Below are 19389 nucleotides of genomic sequence, written 5' to 3'. Positions count from 1 at the left end.
GGTTGAATTTAATGCAAAGCGATTCATCTATACACAAGTCATGAAACTCGACTTTGGAAATATATACAATTAATGAATAAAATGAAGTGGTAATGAAGCTACCAATTGTTTAACTTCTGATTTGCGAAGCTGCAACAAAGTGCTTGTGACTGCTTTTATTCAAAAAGGGGGCGCTGCATTGCATTATTATATCTACAACATCCGATAGCAATCTCATGGTATACAGTTGTCTACTATCTATTCATCAGCGAGTTATTTTACTTTCAGTCATGGCGTTTTGTAATCATGGAGGAAGGAGGGGGATGGGTGCAATCTCAAATATAGTGTGAGGTTTAGGGCATGTCCCTTTTCAACGATTTGACATATAGCGAGGGGGTTATATAGCTACCGGTTCTGAATTTGACCCGGTGTCGGGAACAATATTGACCCCTTTTTGGTATTTTCTTTCTAAAGATGATAATTAGTATATCAACACATGCATGTTGTAATATTCAAGACACAGCTGCCCCCAAGCCCCTAACCCGACAGAGAGCATTCCCCAAACCTGACTCTATCAAATGTACAACATTCGGGTGGGGTGGGGCAAGACATCAATTATTTTGCTAAAGCCGGGGTAATATTCATCAGCGCTTATAAAACTGTATTAAACGCTTTATAAATATTGACATTATCATCGTGGCCGTACGCATAATTTTTCCAGGATCAAGATGCGCGCAATTTTTTTAATCATGAAAACGAGGGAGCGAAGCAACCGAGCTGTGATGGGTGCGCTTTTGTATTTTCTAAATTGAAATTGAAGGATTTGTGAAAAATAAAGAATTTTTCTCAACACTTCTTGGGAGGGGGGGACAACTGCCCCTCCCCCGCTGCGTATGGCCATGATTATCATTTATTATTGTATCCATTAAACTACGTAAAGATCATTAGGAAAATTAGGAGCGGAATAACAACCAAGAGAAACATGAAAAATAGACTCGATTGATCAGTTCCTGGATTTCGAACCTTGCGGGTCCTGGTCGGGTTGACCGTGTTGTGTTTTGCTTTCATGATTGCATCCCGGGCTCCTGGCCATGCATGGGGGCCAACCAACCGGTAGAATGGTGGATAGTTGGGACCGAAGAAGAATTTGAAGGCAAGTACCGGATCCGACTTCAGCAGATCCGTGAACCGCGGTAGACATCCGAGCTTTGCAGCTACCATGTCACAGTACGGGATCGGTGGAAACTAGAAAATTCAATCGAATGAATAGAATAAGTTAAAAACATAGGCCTACGTAAGAATCCTTAAATATCCTATTGTAAACATGACCGTCATTATTGATCAACATTAGGGGTTATTTGTAAACCGTTGGTAGGCCTAATGAACCAGACGAATATATAGAGAGCTGGAGTTTCTTATAATATTTCATGGCGTACAATATTCAAAGAAAACAAAAGTGCTCTATATAGTAGAGTGAACGAGCCAAAATTCGGCTATGCCCTCCCCTAAGTCAGAAATCAAGAATGCGAGCAAAACAAAAAGTAATTAATAAAAGTCCAAGACATTGAGTCGGCTAGATAATTAAGCAAATCTGATACGATTTGTTTTGTTGAAAATAGGCCTACTATAGCTCTACCCCAAGCTCTCCAAACACAGTCCCGACCTCTGCAGCACTTCCTATTCGTTGTTTGCATTTTGTAAAGTGAACACAAACTTCAAGAAACGGGGTTCATATCCTTGTCTTACAAAGGAAAAATGGTTGATTTATTTGATATTAACGATTGAAAGCTATTCTCTAGTTAGACCCATCCTGGAGTTTCTCTTTTCTTCCAGACGAAGAATTGTGACATCAGGGTTTGTATAGTTGATACTGATAAGGATCAATCGAAACACTTTGGAAAACTGATAACAGGGTTCCCTCTTATCCAATCAATCGTAACTATAGAAATCCATCAGTGCCATGTTTTTTCTGGAGGAAATTCGTACAATATCCTTTGTAACACAGAGAAGCAAAGTGAATTTTCAAGAAAACAATGTGTGTATGAATATATATCACAACCAGAAAATATTTTGAACAAACATGCAAAATAGATGTTGACGTTGCTGGCCGTCCATAGTTGCGATTGATCGAATCAATCGTATTTCTTTGTAAGACGGGGCCCAGGTTATACGTACATGTATCTTCGGATTGCCGTAGATCATCTTAAAGATATTTTTCCTCCTGGCTACATCCTCTAGCATTCTCTCCTGGCATGGTAGTTCGACCAGTCCCTTGAAGACCCGCGCCGCCAGACGGGCCTGGAGTTCATAGATGGGCCCTTGGGCACCTACTGAGTTGGTGGCACCGACCATGGCTATTGTCTGGTGGGCTAGACGCGGCGGGAAAACGTGCCAATAAAGTTCCAGATCTGCATAAGACTCTAATTGAGATGAAAAAAAAAACGACCGATGATACACAATTATTGATTTGTTTATGATGTGATGGGTTCGCAGGTAAAAATTCATTTTGACAAACATGAAAATCAAAGATTCGGCTTTCTAAATGAAGGTCTTAAAACAAAATATGTATTGCAATGCCATAAGCACAGTATAGATGTACTTGCCGCGCTCCATTATGTGGAAAAAAGTAAGAAATGAAGAAAGAAAAAGAATTTGAAGGTCATTGATAGAAAACTGAATATTGGATAAGCGAACACAAAATGAAAACATACTTCGCTTCTACGAAATAAACAGAAATAAAAAGAGAAATGCAAGTAGGCGAATAAAATAAGAATCGAACCTTGCAGGATGGACTTGTCGATGAATGGAAATTTGAACTCATAACCAGTCGCGAAGATGACCGCATCGACGTTCTCGATCACGGTGCCGTCGACGAAGATGACATCGGTTTCCGTGAAGCGAGCGATGTTAGGTTTGGCTTTGAGAGCACCGCACCAGATCCGAACCTCAAGATTGAAAAGAAAAATTTAACTTACACAGTCACTTTCTCCGCTTCGAATTAAAGCGATTAAAAAGAAAGAGAAAGGGTGCATTTTTAAGGGTACTTTTATTTGAATTATTCGTTTGTATAATCTTATTACTACCTTTTTACGGACATGCTGGAATATTGGCAAAACGTGTTGCGTGTTATATTTATTTATTTTTTATCATAATAGTTACTTGCCGTCCTCTATTTCAATTACTTTCTAATACTCCTTTATCGTTAGTGACATTGAACTATATTTTGCAAGTAGGCCAACATTATTTTGCTGGGATTTGGGAATGAGTGTATCCCCTCTCCTGGCAGTTTCATTTTTTCCCATCAAATTCTACAATATTCCTAATAGACAGCGGGAAAAAAGATGCGAAAAGGTGGATTTTTTTTTGGGGGGGGGGGGCAATAGGGTGCCAGCTAACTCGGAGTTTTGGAAAACTCGGTCCCGCCGGAACGATACTGAATTATTAAAAGGGATCAAAGATCGACAACAATGTGCTTTACAGCATTGAATACAATTTGTCTGCTAAATTATAAATGGGATTTTTTAACAGTATTATTTTCATATTTTCCCCGAAAGCGGGATTTAATTTCGGCACTTCACTTCAATCATGCAGTTCTGAATTTGGAACGATGATGGACAAAAATGCCTTTGCTCCCCGGTTTGCTCTTGCCAATGTTTGTCCAGTGCCCCCTCCCCTCTACCCCTAGGATGACTTGGTGGAGCTATAAAATTGGGGGGGGGGGTCCTTACCCCTATCGTATCATTGACCATCAGACTAGTGGAAGCGAAGAGTGGCCTGTCGGATTTTAGGCCAAGACTGTCCATATCTAACCGGTAAGAGATGAATGACTTCATCCACATCTTCCACAGGGCGAGGGGCACCAAGCCCCTGACTCGACGATTGATGTACGTATCGATGGGAGCACCCCCTGGCCCCTGCCTGGGTAGCACTGTCGTACCGGTCCTCATCGAAAGATAGGTCTGGTCAAGATAAATCGAAGAAAAATTAAAAAGAATGTCTCCGATAGGATAAGGACAAAGATTGTTACATCTGTAGTTGCGATGAATCTACATCAGAGCATTTTACACAGGAAATGGAATGAGGAATGCAAACCCGGGAATGCAAACTTGTTTTCTATGACTTTGTGACAACTATATTCTTTCTGTCCCACAGATAATCCGTTTTGAAGACTTCGATTAAGTCTTGGAAATGCACATTTTCAAAGCCTCCCAACCTGCGAATTTTGCCATTGTAAGCGCAAAGATTATTCGCTTGCGCTACGCGCGTTGACAAGTTGCTCGAGACGTTGTCAATTGTAATTTTACTATTCAATCAATATCCAGTAGTTGTTTTGACTTCTTGACTTCAAGAAAACAATCTTCAGCAAACAACACCCGCGGTCATGCCGGTCCGTCTTTGCAGACAGGGAAGCCAGTAAGTTGTTGCTGTTGTTGCTACTGTTATTTTGTTGCCGTTGTTTGTGTTGTAACGGTGTAACGGTGTACTCTCACTCAAAGCAGAATACAGGGGCCGTGGTAAAGGAGATGGGGGTGGTTGGGCTTTCTTTCGCCCCGACTTTTCCAAAACCGTGTACAAAAACGGGAAAAAATTACCATCTGATTGTAATTTTTGGCATGGTCACCCCCCCCCCCCCCCCACCCACTTTCAGAACCGTTCCGCGGCGCCTGGAATTATGCGTCACTCATGTTTAAACATATAATCATCTCATGTTAATTTTCATCATCATTTTTTGAGTAGGCCTTCGAACAGTTGAAATGTGCTCATTATATAGTGTTCGAGTTGATTGAGTAGGACTACAGGAATACTGTCACCGATATCATTCAATTGGTAGAAAGAGAGATGTATGTTTTTACCATTTTCGCATGCCTGCTGGTGTCGACCGCTACATCACCCGCCGAATGCGAACCACCTATTTGAAAAGAAACGAGTATTTAAAAAAAGAAACACTACAGTATTAGGAGAGAAAATGTTTTCCATAATTCAGTAAATTGGCACCATGCGTACTCCCCCAATGGCATCTTACATAACTTAGGAAGTGACGAAATGGATATGATGGAACGAGAGGCAAATTTACATACAAGACACGTGAGCTGATATATGATACTGATCGGTATACCCCTGACAATGCCTGATGTAGCTACTTTCAAACTGTACATCCCGGGAACAAAAGTGATTTTTTTTTTTGGGGGGGGGAAGACAATGATAAATTCCTTTATTTTGTGCACTTAACGTTAATTCAAATAAAATGAATATCACTCGAATGACGTATAAAATATAAACGCGTTAGTCCGAATATTGATATATATGAATCTCAACGAAAAGTAATAGGATAATTTTTACATTCCTTATTCCTTATATGACATAGCAATAATCCTAAAGGGGAAAAGACTTTACCGACGACGACGACGGTTTTTCCAGCGTATTTCTCTCCGTTCCTGAAGTCGCAACTGTGAACGATGTCGCCCTTAAAGTCATCCATTCCTGGAAGAGAGGGAATATAGCTCTTGTTATGAAGCCCTGAGCACACCATCACCGCATCGAACACCTCCTCGTCGACCTCACCACTCGGGCCCTGGCTCTCCACGTGCCATTGACCTAGGAAGAAACAGTAGGACTCCATGACATATTATTTTTTTCAGATGAAATTGCAGTTTGATAACTATGAAATTTCCAAATACCATGTTTTTTCGAGGCCTCTAAACACAATGTACTATCATGGGTGTCGATCACGGGGGGATGGGGGGATATATACCCCCCAATATTTCAAGTGGGGGATGGTTTGTATTATCACCCCCCCCCCAATAATTTAGGGTAGAAAAATAATGATGATGATGAAAAAAATGAAAAGTTTGATCATGATGATTATAGTGATGATTATAGTATGCCATCAATCAGTTTGTTTCCCTCGCAATTTGTGTATATTGTTATTAAATAAAAACATTCTTTTCAGGACTATTAAACAGATGGGTGGAGGTTCAAGATGAAAAAGAATGAAATGTTTATGTATATGATATTTTTAAACACATGACATAAAAGGACCCCAATGAAAAACAACTTTTATTGATAGGGTGTTCCATCCCATCAGTGGTGAATAAATTGATTTTAATAAATCAATTAATTCAAAAGGGTGGAAAAATAAACGGGAGTAAAAGGGTGGCAAGAATAAGTCGTCTAAGGAATGACGGTGCCCGATGGCGCACGAGAAGCCACACAGTTTGTAATTTGTGCTAATTGGTCCGAATCTGCATTTTATCATCATGCATTAAGAAGAAAAAAGATATTGCCAGTCGGGTTAGATTTAAGAGAGAAGTTGTATACAGAGAGGCGTCGATCCTAGGTGGGCAGGGGGCGATCGCCCCACCAATGAAAATATGGGGGAGGCAAACATATCGTATTGCCCCCAATAATTCCGCATGTGCAGCTAAAAAAATAAAATAAGATTGTAATGCTACACTGAAATCAGCAAGCGAGATTGAGATAGATGTACCAACTCGATTTTGATTTAAAATCGTGCTCAAAATGTCTGCTTTTCAGATTGGAATATAAAAATTTTCAGCTCCCGCTTCGCGCTCGCATCATTTTTTTGTACCAAAAACCCATGATTAAATACGTGAATAGAATGTCCCGTTTTCAGTTCTAAACCTCAAAAGAGCTCCCGCTTCGATTTGCAACAATCTTTTGTTGGATATATATCTTGTTCTTTATTGAAAGCGTCCATTAAACTGTCTTTTTTTCCAGATCGAAATATCAAAATTTTCAGCTCGCGCTTTGCGCTCGCATCCATTGTTCTTTTAGATACCCATCTTAATCATTGGTACCAAAAATGCTTAGAATATCAAGCTTTCAGGTCAGAATATAAAGAAATTTCAGCTCGCTCTCTAGTGAGATACATGTATCTATCCTCCTCATGAGTTACTACAAACAAACCTAAACAGGTACATTTTCCTGTTTTTATGTAATACAAAAAGATTTCAGCTCGCGCTTCGCGCTCGCATTGTTGATGAGGGTGAGATATGCGTCTCTTTCTCATGAGTCATATATAAATATAAGCCTATGTGTGTGGGGGTGTGGGTGAGTTTGTTCGTTTTGTGTGATCGAGCGCCTTTGGAACGTTGATTCGTGATTTTGCCCCCCTCCCAATCTGAAAAATGGATCGACGCCCCTGTGTATCATGCTCAATCAACAGATCACTACATGTATGTACATGGTCCAGACAATTTTTGTCATTTTTTTCTTTCGTATGAGTTTAGAATAGGCTTACTTGTAACACAAATTGAATTTAAAAAAAAAATAAAATAAAAGTGCACTACACTACAACAATGAAGGAATTTCCAAGAACACCATGCATCATCAACCTCTCCTAAATGTCCTAACTTGCGATTTTAGTGGGGCGTAATGTTGAAAGATCCCCATCCACAATAACTTTTGTGTCAATCACCCCCCCCCCCAACCAAGAATACCGATCGACACCCATGTGTACTATCATGAATATATTGAGATATCTAAATAACTATTGTAATACATATTTAACTTGATATTGAATAACTTTAATTTCAATTGTTTATATCATTTTCAAAGTCAAATATCCAGAATCCCCCGAAACAACAACAACAACAACAAATGAAGATGAAAAAAATTACCAGTCTTATCGAAGTCTTCCATGGGCTCCACACGAATAACCCTCGTGTTCAATCGTATATGCGGCTCGAGATCAAAATGTCTGGCATAATCCTGATAATAGTTTAGAACCTGATTGCCCTGGATGTACGGCGAGACAGATGGATCGAAAGGGTGGTCACTGAAACACATCATCTCCTTGCTCGAGTTTGTGATGAGGCAGTCGTAGATGGCGCCCCTCGTCTCTGTTCCAGGGGCCCTTCGGTCGCTGGTTACCCAGACACCACCTGGAGACAAAATGATAGATCATGTTCAGGAAGAGAGAGAGAGAGAGGGAGAGGGGGAGAAAAAAAAAGAAAATGCCCCTCTCCTCCCAGTAAACATTAAAATTAGTTCGAATGAGAGATTGGATAAAAAATAACACATCCGTGAATAGATAAGCACATAATTTGAATTGAATTGAATTGAATAAAATATTCTTACCCTGTGGCTATTTCCAAACTCAGCAAAATTATTCTCTCATCATGTTCATGATTAATGTTACAGTCATACAAAGAACAAACCGACTCGAGACCGATCAAACCTATTGTGTTTTTTTTTCTTCAAGGGTACAAAATCGATCGGGTTGGTATATGTAACTGCGAGATATCAAAGACCGATAAATACTCAAATTGGTAGTCCCATCAATCAAGTGGAATCAAAAGAACAATCTAATACACACTTATTCATATGTTTTGTGGCACGAAGATTATTCAAATAGTCTGATCTTAATCACAGTGTCCCCCACAAAAAGGCACGCTTTAAATAAGCACATAGTTTATAAAGTAAAAATAAACCAACTGAAGTTAATTTTAATTTCTAAAAAGTTCTCCTTTCCGTTCCACATATTGGTAATTAGTCAACGATTGATTAAACTGAATTATGAATAATTATTTTAAATAACTTCAAAATTCGAATTAAAAAAAAATGTATTTGGAAAATTTGGGCATAGTAATGCACGCAAATATCTTTAGATTCGAGAGAATAGTAGCATGGTATCAACATACCTATTTGTTCTGTCTGTTCGAAGCACACAGGTTCGAATCCCTCCTCGAGACAGCTTTTGGTAGAAACCAGACCGCTTATCCCGGCCCCAATAACAGCAACCCTTTTCACAGCCATGGCGAAATATTAGTGATGATCTGAAAATTGGAGTTACAATATATATTTCACCGTTTTACATGTGACCTTGGACTATTTATAAAGCTTTTCTTAAAGTTTCTCATTTACGCACACAAAATACAAATATTGTGGATTGAAGACATTTTTAAAGAGAAATTATTTATAGGAATAATTTCAAGCAAAGAATACGAAGAATTTCAATATATAACCAAGGACACCTTATATCTTTGTGAATCAATGACTTTCTTATACACAGTTCGCTGTATGTCCTCGATTTAAAAGTGAGTTTTTCATATTAGTCAGCTTTGCGTGTATGTCACAGTGGAACTTCACGAACGATTGTCATGGTAACATGACAATTATTTTCTCTGCTGGAAATAAACACATAAAGTAAACGTTATAAACAAAATTCAATGTAGATACCTACTACACACTGTGAACAGAGAATAGTGTGCATATTTAATAGAAAAGTATATATTGTGAACAGAATTCAGTGTGAACATCTAGTACACACTGTGAACAAGTTACAATGCGAATGACTAATACACACTTTGAAGAGAATACAATGCGAACAACTAGTACATACTGAACAAAATTCAGTGGAACAACTAGTACACACTGAACAAAATTCAGTGTTAATAGCTAGTACACACTGTAAACAAAATTCAGTGTTAATATCTAGTACACACTGTTAACAGCATACAGTGTTAATACCTAGTACACACTGAATAGAATACAGTGTTAATACCTAGTACACACTGTAAACAGAATACAGTGTTAATACCTAGTACATACTGGACAGAATACCGTGTTGATACCTAGTACACACTGTGAACAGAATACAGTGTTAATACCCAGTACACACTGGACAGAATACAGTGTTAATTCCTTGTACACACTGTGGATAGAATACAGTGTTAATATCTAGTACACACTGGACAGAATACAGTGTTAATACCTATTACACACTGTAAACAGAATACAGTGTTAATACCTAGTACACACTGTGGACAGAATACAGTGTTAATACCAAATATACACTGTGAACAGAATACAGTGTTGATACCTAGTACACACTGTAAACAGAATACAGTGTTAATACCTAGTACACACTGTTAACAGCATACAGTGTTAATACCTAGTACACACTGGACAGAATACAGTGTTAATACCTAGTACACACTGTAAACAGAATACAGTGTTAATACCTAGTACACACTGGACAGAATACCGTGTTGATACCTAGTACACACTGTGAACAGAATACAGTGTAAATACCTAGTACACACTGGACAGAATACAGTGTTAATTCCTTGTACACACTGTGGACAGAATACAGTGTTAATATCTAGTACACACTGTGGTCAGAATACAGTCTTAATATCTAGTATACACTGTGAACAGAATACAGTGTTAGTACCCAGTACACAGTGTGAACAGAATACAGTGTTAATACCTAATATACACTGTGAACAGAATACAATGTTAATACCTAGTACACAGTGTGAACAGGTTACAGTGTTAATACCTAGTACACACCATGGACAAAATACACTGTTGATACCTAGTACACACTCTACACAGAATACTTTGTGAAAACATAGTACATACGGTGAAGATAATACAGTACAAACGACTATAGTTCACACTGTGAAGAGAATTCAGCAGAACTACTACACACTGTGAACAAAATTCAGAGTGAACATCTAATACAAACTGTGAGCAAGTTAGAATGCAAATAACTAGCACATACTTTGAAGAGAATACAGTGCGAAAAACTAATACACACTGAACAAAATTCAGTGGAACAACTATTACACACTGTGACCAAAATTCAGTGTGATCATATAGTACACACTGTGAACAAGTTACAATGTGAATAAATAGTACACAGTGTGAACATCTAGAACACACTGTCAACAGAATTTAGTATGAACACTAAACACTTTGTGAACAGAATTCAGTGCGAACTAGTAGGGCCTACCGACTGACAGTGTGTTTTCACGGCGAAACCGTCCACTATACTTTTACCACTTCGCGAACGACTGCCATGGAAATATGACAATTATTTCTCTGCTGAAAAATAAACACATACAGTACACACTGTGAACAAAATTTTCATTCTTGTCAAAACCAACTTTATTTTGTAACAGTGATGCACCTTCTAATAGCCAAAAATAGAAATATTTCCACTGTGACAAATTAGCAATTTTAATTCCACTCTGTCGAAAATATTCATTAAGTGTAGAAATATTTTTTTTATTCCAGTCATTATCTTGATAATAAACTTCTTGGTGAGAGAGTGGAATTTGCCATGTGTCCACCCTTATTTACAACATTAATAATTTAATAGAGCAAATGGTTTTCTCTTTCTTAAAACTTTCAATGTAATTTACATTGTGACAACAATATGCCAGGGCTTAAATTAATCCAATGCAACCAAGGCAATGATCTTTGATGTCCTATTGGTCTCAAAGATCTTCTCATTTGCCTTGGATATTGTTGTGCCCTTCTGAAATGTGCGCCATAGAAAGTGGTCTTACCCTTAAAATATTAAAATTAAATGCCAGCTGCGATGCGAATCTGTTGGTAAGCCGAATTGTAAAAAATATAGGCCTATTCCACTACTGATTATAATCTGATTATTAAACTGTTAATAATATTATTAATGATCATGATGATGATGAACATAATAATAATGATGATGATGATAATAATAATGATAATAATTTTGATAACATTGGTGAAAGTAATTAGCCTACATACTGATGATAGTAAAAAGGAATGAAATGTTTTAATCAGAAGATGGAGAAGCTCCCAGTAGTTTCCCATTAGTAAACCAAGAATAAACAAATGTTATTCTCATTGCATTCTAATCACAAGATAGGAAACATTAAATGCGTTTATTATACCACGATCCAGATGACTTTGTGTTTACAGAAATACAACTATAGTTTCACGTTCATAACCACATATCATCTTGCTCGTAAAATGATGCTCAGAATAATGATCACAATCACCACAAAAACTTCCCGATTTAGTTGACATAATATGTCATTTGCTCCAGGCTTTATATTGCAATAGGGTCTTATGTCAGGTTTAGGGTTAGGTGTAAGAAAGGGTATAGTGTTACATAATAGTTCAAGTCCACCCCAGATAAACGTTGATTTGAATAAATAGAGAAAAATGAGACTAGCATAACGCTGAAAATTTCATCAAAATCGGGTGTAAAATAAGAAAGTTATGACAATTTAAAGTTTCGCTTATTTTTCACAATACAGTGATATGCACAACTCAGTGACATGCAAATTGACAGTCGATGATGTCCCTCATTCACTTTGTCTTTTGTTTTTTTATTGTTTGAATTATACAATATTTCATCTTTTACAAATTTGACTAAAGAAGGGCCAACTTGAGTAAACCATGCATGTGTTAATTCCACATGTTCAGGGAGGAATTAATTGTCGTTTCATCTGTCAATGAGGAGAAAATTAGAAAATTTCACATTTCATATAATAAGATACAAAAGAAATAGTGAGTGGATGACGTCATCAGCTTCCTCATATACATACCGACCAGTATGTGTATAATTATAACTGTTTTGTGAAACTTTAAAATGTCATAACTTTCTGATTATACATCCGATTTTGAAGAAATTTTCAGTGCTATGCTTGTTGGATATTTCTCTTTTTATTCAAATTAACTTTTTGATGAGGTGGACTGGTGGACTGAGTTGGTCATTCCATTTGTGTGTGGAATTTGTTGCGGAGCAAATGTCATTGAACTGTTTCGTAGATCATCTGTCCGTGTCAAGTTTACACTACTACCCTTGCTGGAAAGAACACAACTGTTCTCATACCGGACAATGTGAAAACATTATGCACACTGATAAAGTGCTCAAATTCAACAGTGTGAAGATGTTGTCAGACTGTGGACACCTCGACAGTGTGACAGTTCACAGCGTTTTCACACGGGTCGACTATGTGAATATGATTCACAGTGTTTTGTGTTCCACACTGAACACACTGGTGTCTCAGTGTTCATTTCAGTATGAACGTACGTGGTACAGACCTACATGTATAACGTTGCAACATAGCATAACTTCCCCGGTTGTATGGTATAACTACTTTCATGTGAAAGGTTTCAGTTTCATTTAATGATTACCCGTTATGGATTTTGAAAGGAAATTAACCGGAGATATATTTATACCCGATCTGCGTCTATTGCTACACTGCTAAAGCCGGGGTAATTATGCTGCATATACTGTAGAGCGCTTATACAATTCTGACAAAGTAAGTATTAAGCGCTATATAAGCAAGTATAATTATTATTATTTTGTGGTCCCCTTTTACAAAAGACATTATTTTCTTATTTGTACATCAATAACATTGTCTTTGTGTAATATATTTTTGGTAATAAATTTTCGACTTCAACTTCTACTACAGGCCTAGGTAGTAGAAATAGGGAAGAGATGAGTGAATTTTAGGACAATCATTTGCTGTTGTCGAAGTGGCTACATTGGGGAAATAAGAGTAAGGCATGTTGTTAGTTCTACATTAGCTGTGGACAATACTACATCTAGGACTATGGATATGCAGTAGCAACTACTTAGTAAATCACGGAATAATATGCAATACTGTACCGATTCATGATACAAGTGCGAATCTGTATGACATATCGCCATCAAACCATATACATGATTTACAGGGCCTACCCTGGATATAGCGTATAACACATCAGAAGATAAACATAATAATGCTGTCTTTTGTCCATTTTGGAAGCACATTTACATAGCGTGACATGCGACGGACAAGATTATTTTATTATCATAAAGATCACTAATACAACCTGAAAACATATTCTGTATCGAATATTCAGTATTATAATTGCTTACCTTGGCACGGGTGGCTTGTTCTAGATAATGTGACTTCGCTGTGATGTGCGTAATAGAATGTTATGTAGCATGAGTCGATTCCGATCTTTTTTTGAGTATTTTTTGTTTACTCAGCCGGGGGAAGTCACTGCATCAGAATAATGACCCATTCAATATGTTCGTGACCAATAAGTTGATGCAGAGTTCAACGCCTTTTGCATGAAATAGCAGCTGGCAGTATCGATGAACTCACGATGAAATCGTCACATCCCCATGCAGGGCTTTCCTTCTCATCAATTAAAGGTCGTTTTGATACATTTTTTTTAATGGATACATTTGACGCTACGCGCGGTGCAAAGTACACTGGTAAAATGAAACGAAGAGGGGCAGTTGAAGTTAAATTAGAAACTATTTTTGAGCTGTTTATTATGTGCTCCATCCTGCGGTTTTCTTTCTGCTTTAAGGAATAAATAAATGAATAATGAAGTATCATGAAAATCAATTATAACATTCTTCTTATTCCAGCTTTGGTGAGTAGTGTGTGGTCTGTTTTCACTTGGTGTTCAGTTCAGTTGAAGAGATCCCATTTTTCTTCTTTCTGCATGGGTCATAGAAAACGAGACTTTAGTTAATATTAATGCATGTGTCATTTATTCATTGGTAACTATTTCGGTATTATTCATATTACATAAAAGGTGACAAGTTTTAATTTACCTCCAGATTCCTTCTTATAGGCCTATACAGAGTGACACTTCAATTGAATTGAATTGAATTGAATTGACACACACCCCATCATTCACTGAGAAAAGCATAGATAAATGTGTCCCCGGTATATATCCACTTTGTCTAGTACTACCAGATGGTCAAATCGGAGAAATGAGAAAAATATATATTTTGTTTAATTTACCACATCTTCATCATGGGGAGTGGGAGAAAGGGTGGAAGAGAGCGGGAGGGGGGGTGAGATAATGACGTGAGAGAACTGAAGCCTGTGTATGTCATAGAGATATATAGTAACGCAAACTAATAATATATCTCTATGGTGTTATAGATGGGAGAGGGAGGGGGGTGAGACGGACAGAGAGGACATGACTGCAGGTGGGGGATGGGTAAGTTTTACAGGAGATGACACATACGGCGAGGGGTGTTTCAACACTTCAGCTAATTATTTTCTCGCTGTAAACGACAGAAAGGGTTTGGAGTTCAAGTTGTTGACCTCCACGTAATTTACCCCTGTCGGGTTTTATCTGTCAAGGTTTGACAGAATACAGAATCTACCACAATTTGCTTTCTGATTAATGACACAGATTTTCAACCGCCAGAATGTGTTTCGTACTATCTTTCATAAACTTTGTCGATCATCTTGTCTATACACAGCGAAAACTGTGGTGTTAACCGGTGTTCATAGAGGACCACACCAGTTATTTTACACCGGTGTCAAATTAGTGGTGTTAGTTTTACACCTATAGGTGTTATTACAACACCTTTTGTTGTTACATTTACACTCTTTGGTGTTAATCTCTAGGGTTTAATTTTAACACCTCAGGGTGTGGTCCTCTATTAACACCTATTGGTTTCAGTCATAACACCGCAGTTTTTAGAGTGTATAGAAAAAATAATGTAGAAAGACATAAGACAGTAACAAAAGGGGGTGGCGTCTCACATTGGGGTGTGGGTAGGGGGCCATTGCATCTTATGATTTTCAAGTACAGTGACAAAAACAAAATAAAAAAGGGAGGAAGAGGAAGAAAAGGGAAGGGGAAAAACGAAGAAGGGCTTTAACAAGAGAGCTTTTGGCAGTGTAAATCTACAATACCCCTTTCTTTAACTTAGAAGAGATAAATGACGTCACGTTTACACTGTACAAATATATTACAGGTAAAATTTTAACCAGCAAGAGGGTGTCCAACCAATCCGGGGCAGTATTTTACCAAATGCGGGAAGCATATTGTCCAGTAAGGTTTAAAAAATAAGCAGCAATTACTTTAGAATGGCCAAAATGATGGTTGGACACAAATTAATTCCCCTCATGGAATATCTTTACCCATTTTTTTAAGAGTGTAGTGTGTCTTGCCCCAAGCACTATACCCTGGCGCTGCCCTCTAGTAATTTCTAAAATTGTATTATGGAGATGGGAAGTTACCGTATCTCCCACCAAACCAACTTTGTCCTGGCTATTCAGGTATTTAAAAAAATTCAAAATCTTATCCGTCATTTAGTTTGATTCCATTCATTCTCATCTTAATCTAAAGACAATATATGGACCAAGCTGCTCGCTCCCTCCATTCTGCACCTGCACTCTGACATTAAGATAATACTAGTAAATATAATTTGTAATTGTTTTCCGGGGTTGCCAAACAGTAAAGATAAATAGTGGCAACACTTGCAGCCTTCTTAAATCGATGTTATAGAAAATGCAACCTTTAGTCGATTTGACATTTTCCGAACCTAGAAATTTTCTTTCCGATGAAGTTTTTTTCTTGATTCGTGTTCCTATGGGGTCCTAGAACAAATTCAGCTTGGTTGCCCAAAGTTGCCGTTTGGGCAATTTTGCTAACTTGCATAAATCCAAAAATGGCCGCCAGATGCCATCTTGAAAATCTAACTTTTGAACCCCTGTCCACAAAATGATGGGTGATGACTCGTTTTAGGGGTTTAGAGATGTGTAGAACCGATTTCTGTAATCATTTTTGCAATATAAGGTCATCTTCAGGTCAAATCCAAGATGGCCGCCAAATGCCATCTTGAAAAATTGACTTTTGTTCCCCTTGCCCCAAAATGACGAGTAATACCTCTATTTAGGGGTTTTGGGGTGTGTAGAATCCATTTCTGCTTTCTATTTTGCAATATAATGTCATCTTCAGGTCAAATCCAAGATGGCCGCCATCTTGAAATATCAATTGTTGAACCCTTTGCCCCAAAATCATGAATAATAACTCTATTCATGAGTCATTTGGTATGTTGATTCAATTCATGCATTTATTTTGCACAAAGGATAATCTTTAGATCAAATCCGAGATGGCCACCGACAGCCATCTTGAAAAATTACAGGCTTGTACGTGTTAGAACTAATGTAAAGGGATTTCAGTAAGAATACTGAATCTTTTATCAATTCTCAAGTTCAAGGTCAAGGTGAAGTTGCATCATAGATGTCATATTTCAACATTTATTGCTCAACTTAGAATGAATCCTCTTTAGGTTTGGGCTATGATCCATTTCGAGAGTATTTTCATTTTTTTTAAGGTCCATCCACATCTTTGTACTGAAGAGGCTTTTAGGGTCTTATTTGAATTTGAAAGTGTTTTATCAATATTTTTTTCTAAATCAATGTGTCCAATGATTGGTAGGCATCAGTTCGCCTTAAAAGACGATGGTGTAGCGCGAGACTTACATTTTCGAGAGTGACTACAGAGCTCCACTCTAGAGTGGCAGTCTCTAGAGCAAATTTTTACAGATGAAGGAGGATGGCGCTGAGACACGTTTATATAGAGATGCTGTCCTAGCCTTCCTCCTAGGCCTTTGGTCTGCCAGTTTAGCATTCCGATTATTTTCTGACGTCTTGACCCCTGTACTGAGCATGCTTAGTAGCTCTCCACAGAATGGCGACTATCATCTACACCTTCATAAGTGTTAGTGTCTATGCCGGCAAGATTTATGTCACGTTTGCAGGGGTCTTTATAACGGAGGTGTGATCTACCGATTGGGTGAGACCAATCACACAGCTCACCTTACCTTGGCGAATCCAAGAAGGGATTCACCAACGTTTCATGCGGCAAACATGCCCCAACCACCTGAGGTGCCTTTGACTAAGGAGCGAGAATAAGCTTTTCAGCAGGTACGCTGAAGGGCCTCTGTATCTTTCACTTTGTCCTGCCATTTAACGTGCATGATACGTCCGAGGCAGCTGACATGGAAGGTGTTTAGCCACTTTTCTTGGTCGGCGTACGTTTTCCAGGACTTACTTCCGTGCATGAGCTTGGCCATGACTGTGACAGATTTTACAATCCTGATGCTTATATGCTGGTCCTGTGAAAGTGGGCAAGAGACATTATAGTCGGTCCAAGGTAGGTGAGGAGTCCACAACAACCAGACAAGTGTGTGCTGTTGATATACACATCTGGAGTACAGTCGGTGTCTTGAGTCTATCAGGATTTCTGACTGTCTCAAAGGCTGATGGATGATCCAAACCCCTTACATCATGTTACATGCACAGGACAGGCAGCTGTATGTATATTCCTCTTGAGAGGCAGGGGCGACATCGTTTCCGTAAAACATTTCACAAATGAGAACAATCCTGACCGTGGAACAGTCTTGGGGGAGCCTATCTTCTGCAGGAGGCCACTCCTGCTGACCAACTGAAGTCAATGGCTCTTGTCAGGAGGAAAAGTCCAATAATAATTATAAAGGAAGTTAATGTTAACTAATTTTTTTGAAAAAAATTAAGGGGAAATCACTTTTTAATTCAAATAATACTTTAAAGTCATTTCACTGGAAAAGTATGGTTGCACAGAAATAAAAAAGGATAAAAACTCCCGAAATCATAGCCCAAACCTTGAATGGTTCATTCTAAAGTAAGCGGTTAATGACGAAATCTATCAACCATCTGACTATCTTAGACATGACCTGACCTCGAACTAAAAATGGAGTGATTAAAAGAAATGATTCATTCTCACTGAGATCCCCTTACATTAGCTCCAATACATAACAACATCCTTATTAGGGAGAGCACTTCTTCAAGATTCAATAGTCTCGGAAGTTTTTTTTTTCTTAATATGGCGTTTAGTGGTCATGTTGGATTATTTTGACCTGGAGATGATCATATATTGCAAAATTATTAACAAAAAATGGAATCAACATACCAAATAACTCACGAAGAGAGGGATTATTCATGATTCTGGGACAAAAACTTGAGAATTAATAAAAGAAATGAGTATTCTGACTGATATCCCTTTACATTAGTTCTAACACGTATAAGCCTAGGAAAGTAATTTTTCAAGATGGCGGTTGGCGGCCATCTTGGATTTGATCTGAAGATTATCCATTATGCAAAATTACAGCATGAATTGAATCAACATACCAAATGACTTACGAATAGAGTTATTATTCATGATTATGGGGCAAAGGGAACAATTGATATTTCAAGATGGCGGCCATCTTGGATTTGACCTGAAGATGACATTATATTGCAAAATAGAAAGCAGAAATGGATTCTACACACCCCAAAACCCCTAAATAGAGGTATTACTCGTCATTTTGGGGCAAGGGGAACAAAAGTCAATTTTTCAAGATGGCATTTGGCGGCCATCTTGGATTTGACCTGAAGATGACCTTATATTGCAAAAATGATTACAGAAATCGGTTCTACACATCTCTAAACCCCTAAAACGAGTTATTACTCATCATTTTGTGGACAGGGGTTCAAAAGTTAGGTTTTCAAGATGGCATCTGGCGGCCATTTTGGATTTATGCAAATTAGCAAAATTGCCCAAACGGCAACTTTGGGCAACCAAGCTGAATTTGTTCTAGGACCCCATAGGAACACGAATCAGGAAAAAAACTTCATCGGAAAGAACATTTCTAGGTAGATGTATTGAGCCTATGAGACTGTCAAATCGACTATTAAAGCCCGACTGGAACTTTGGTAAATGGTCAATAGTATGAATACTGCGTAAGAATCTATAGCATTTAAATATCGCAAAGTGTAACATTTGGTCATTTGATGTTTTCCGGTCGCTAAAATTCTAATTTGGCATCTATAG

General features: G+C 38.0%; 1 protein-coding gene across 1 annotated transcript; it reads right to left on the bottom strand.

Annotated features, from left to right (window-relative positions):
- Positions 1-439: 439 nt before the first annotated feature.
- On the bottom strand, positions 440-13894 carry LOC121429324 (dimethylaniline monooxygenase [N-oxide-forming] 2-like). Its single transcript, XM_041626332.1, has 9 exons — positions 13652-13894; positions 8643-8777; positions 7620-7883; positions 5374-5574; positions 4833-4888; positions 3708-3938; positions 2759-2924; positions 2155-2399; positions 440-1224 (listed from the first exon to the last, which is right to left on the bottom strand). The coding sequence occupies exons 2-9, from the start codon at positions 8755-8757 to the stop codon at positions 910-912; spliced, it is 1593 nt and encodes a 530-aa protein (XP_041482266.1). The 5' UTR covers positions 8758-8777; positions 13652-13894; the 3' UTR covers positions 440-909.
- Between the last annotated feature and the right edge of the window lie 5495 nt (positions 13895-19389).

Source organism: Lytechinus variegatus, chromosome 15, assembly GCF_018143015.1.
Source record: "Lytechinus variegatus isolate NC3 chromosome 15, Lvar_3.0, whole genome shotgun sequence".
Taxonomy (NCBI): Eukaryota; Metazoa; Echinodermata; class Echinoidea; order Temnopleuroida; family Toxopneustidae; genus Lytechinus; species Lytechinus variegatus.
The sequence above is the reverse complement of the archived record's forward strand: the minus strand, read 5'-3'. Positions and strand labels throughout refer to the sequence as shown.

Coding starts and splice junctions, on each gene's coding strand:
- LOC121429324 (XM_041626332.1), bottom strand. CDS start 8,757: ATGGCTGTGAAAAGGGTTGCTGTTATTGGGGCCGGGATAAGCGGTCTG. Junction 2,925..3,707: donor TGGTCAATGATACGATAGGG/GTAAGGACCCCC, acceptor TTCAATCTTGAG/GTTCGGATCTGGTGCGGTGC. Junction 1,225..2,154: donor ACGGCAATCCGAAGATACAT/GTACGTATAACC, acceptor TGAATTTTCTAG/TTTCCACCGATCCCGTACTG.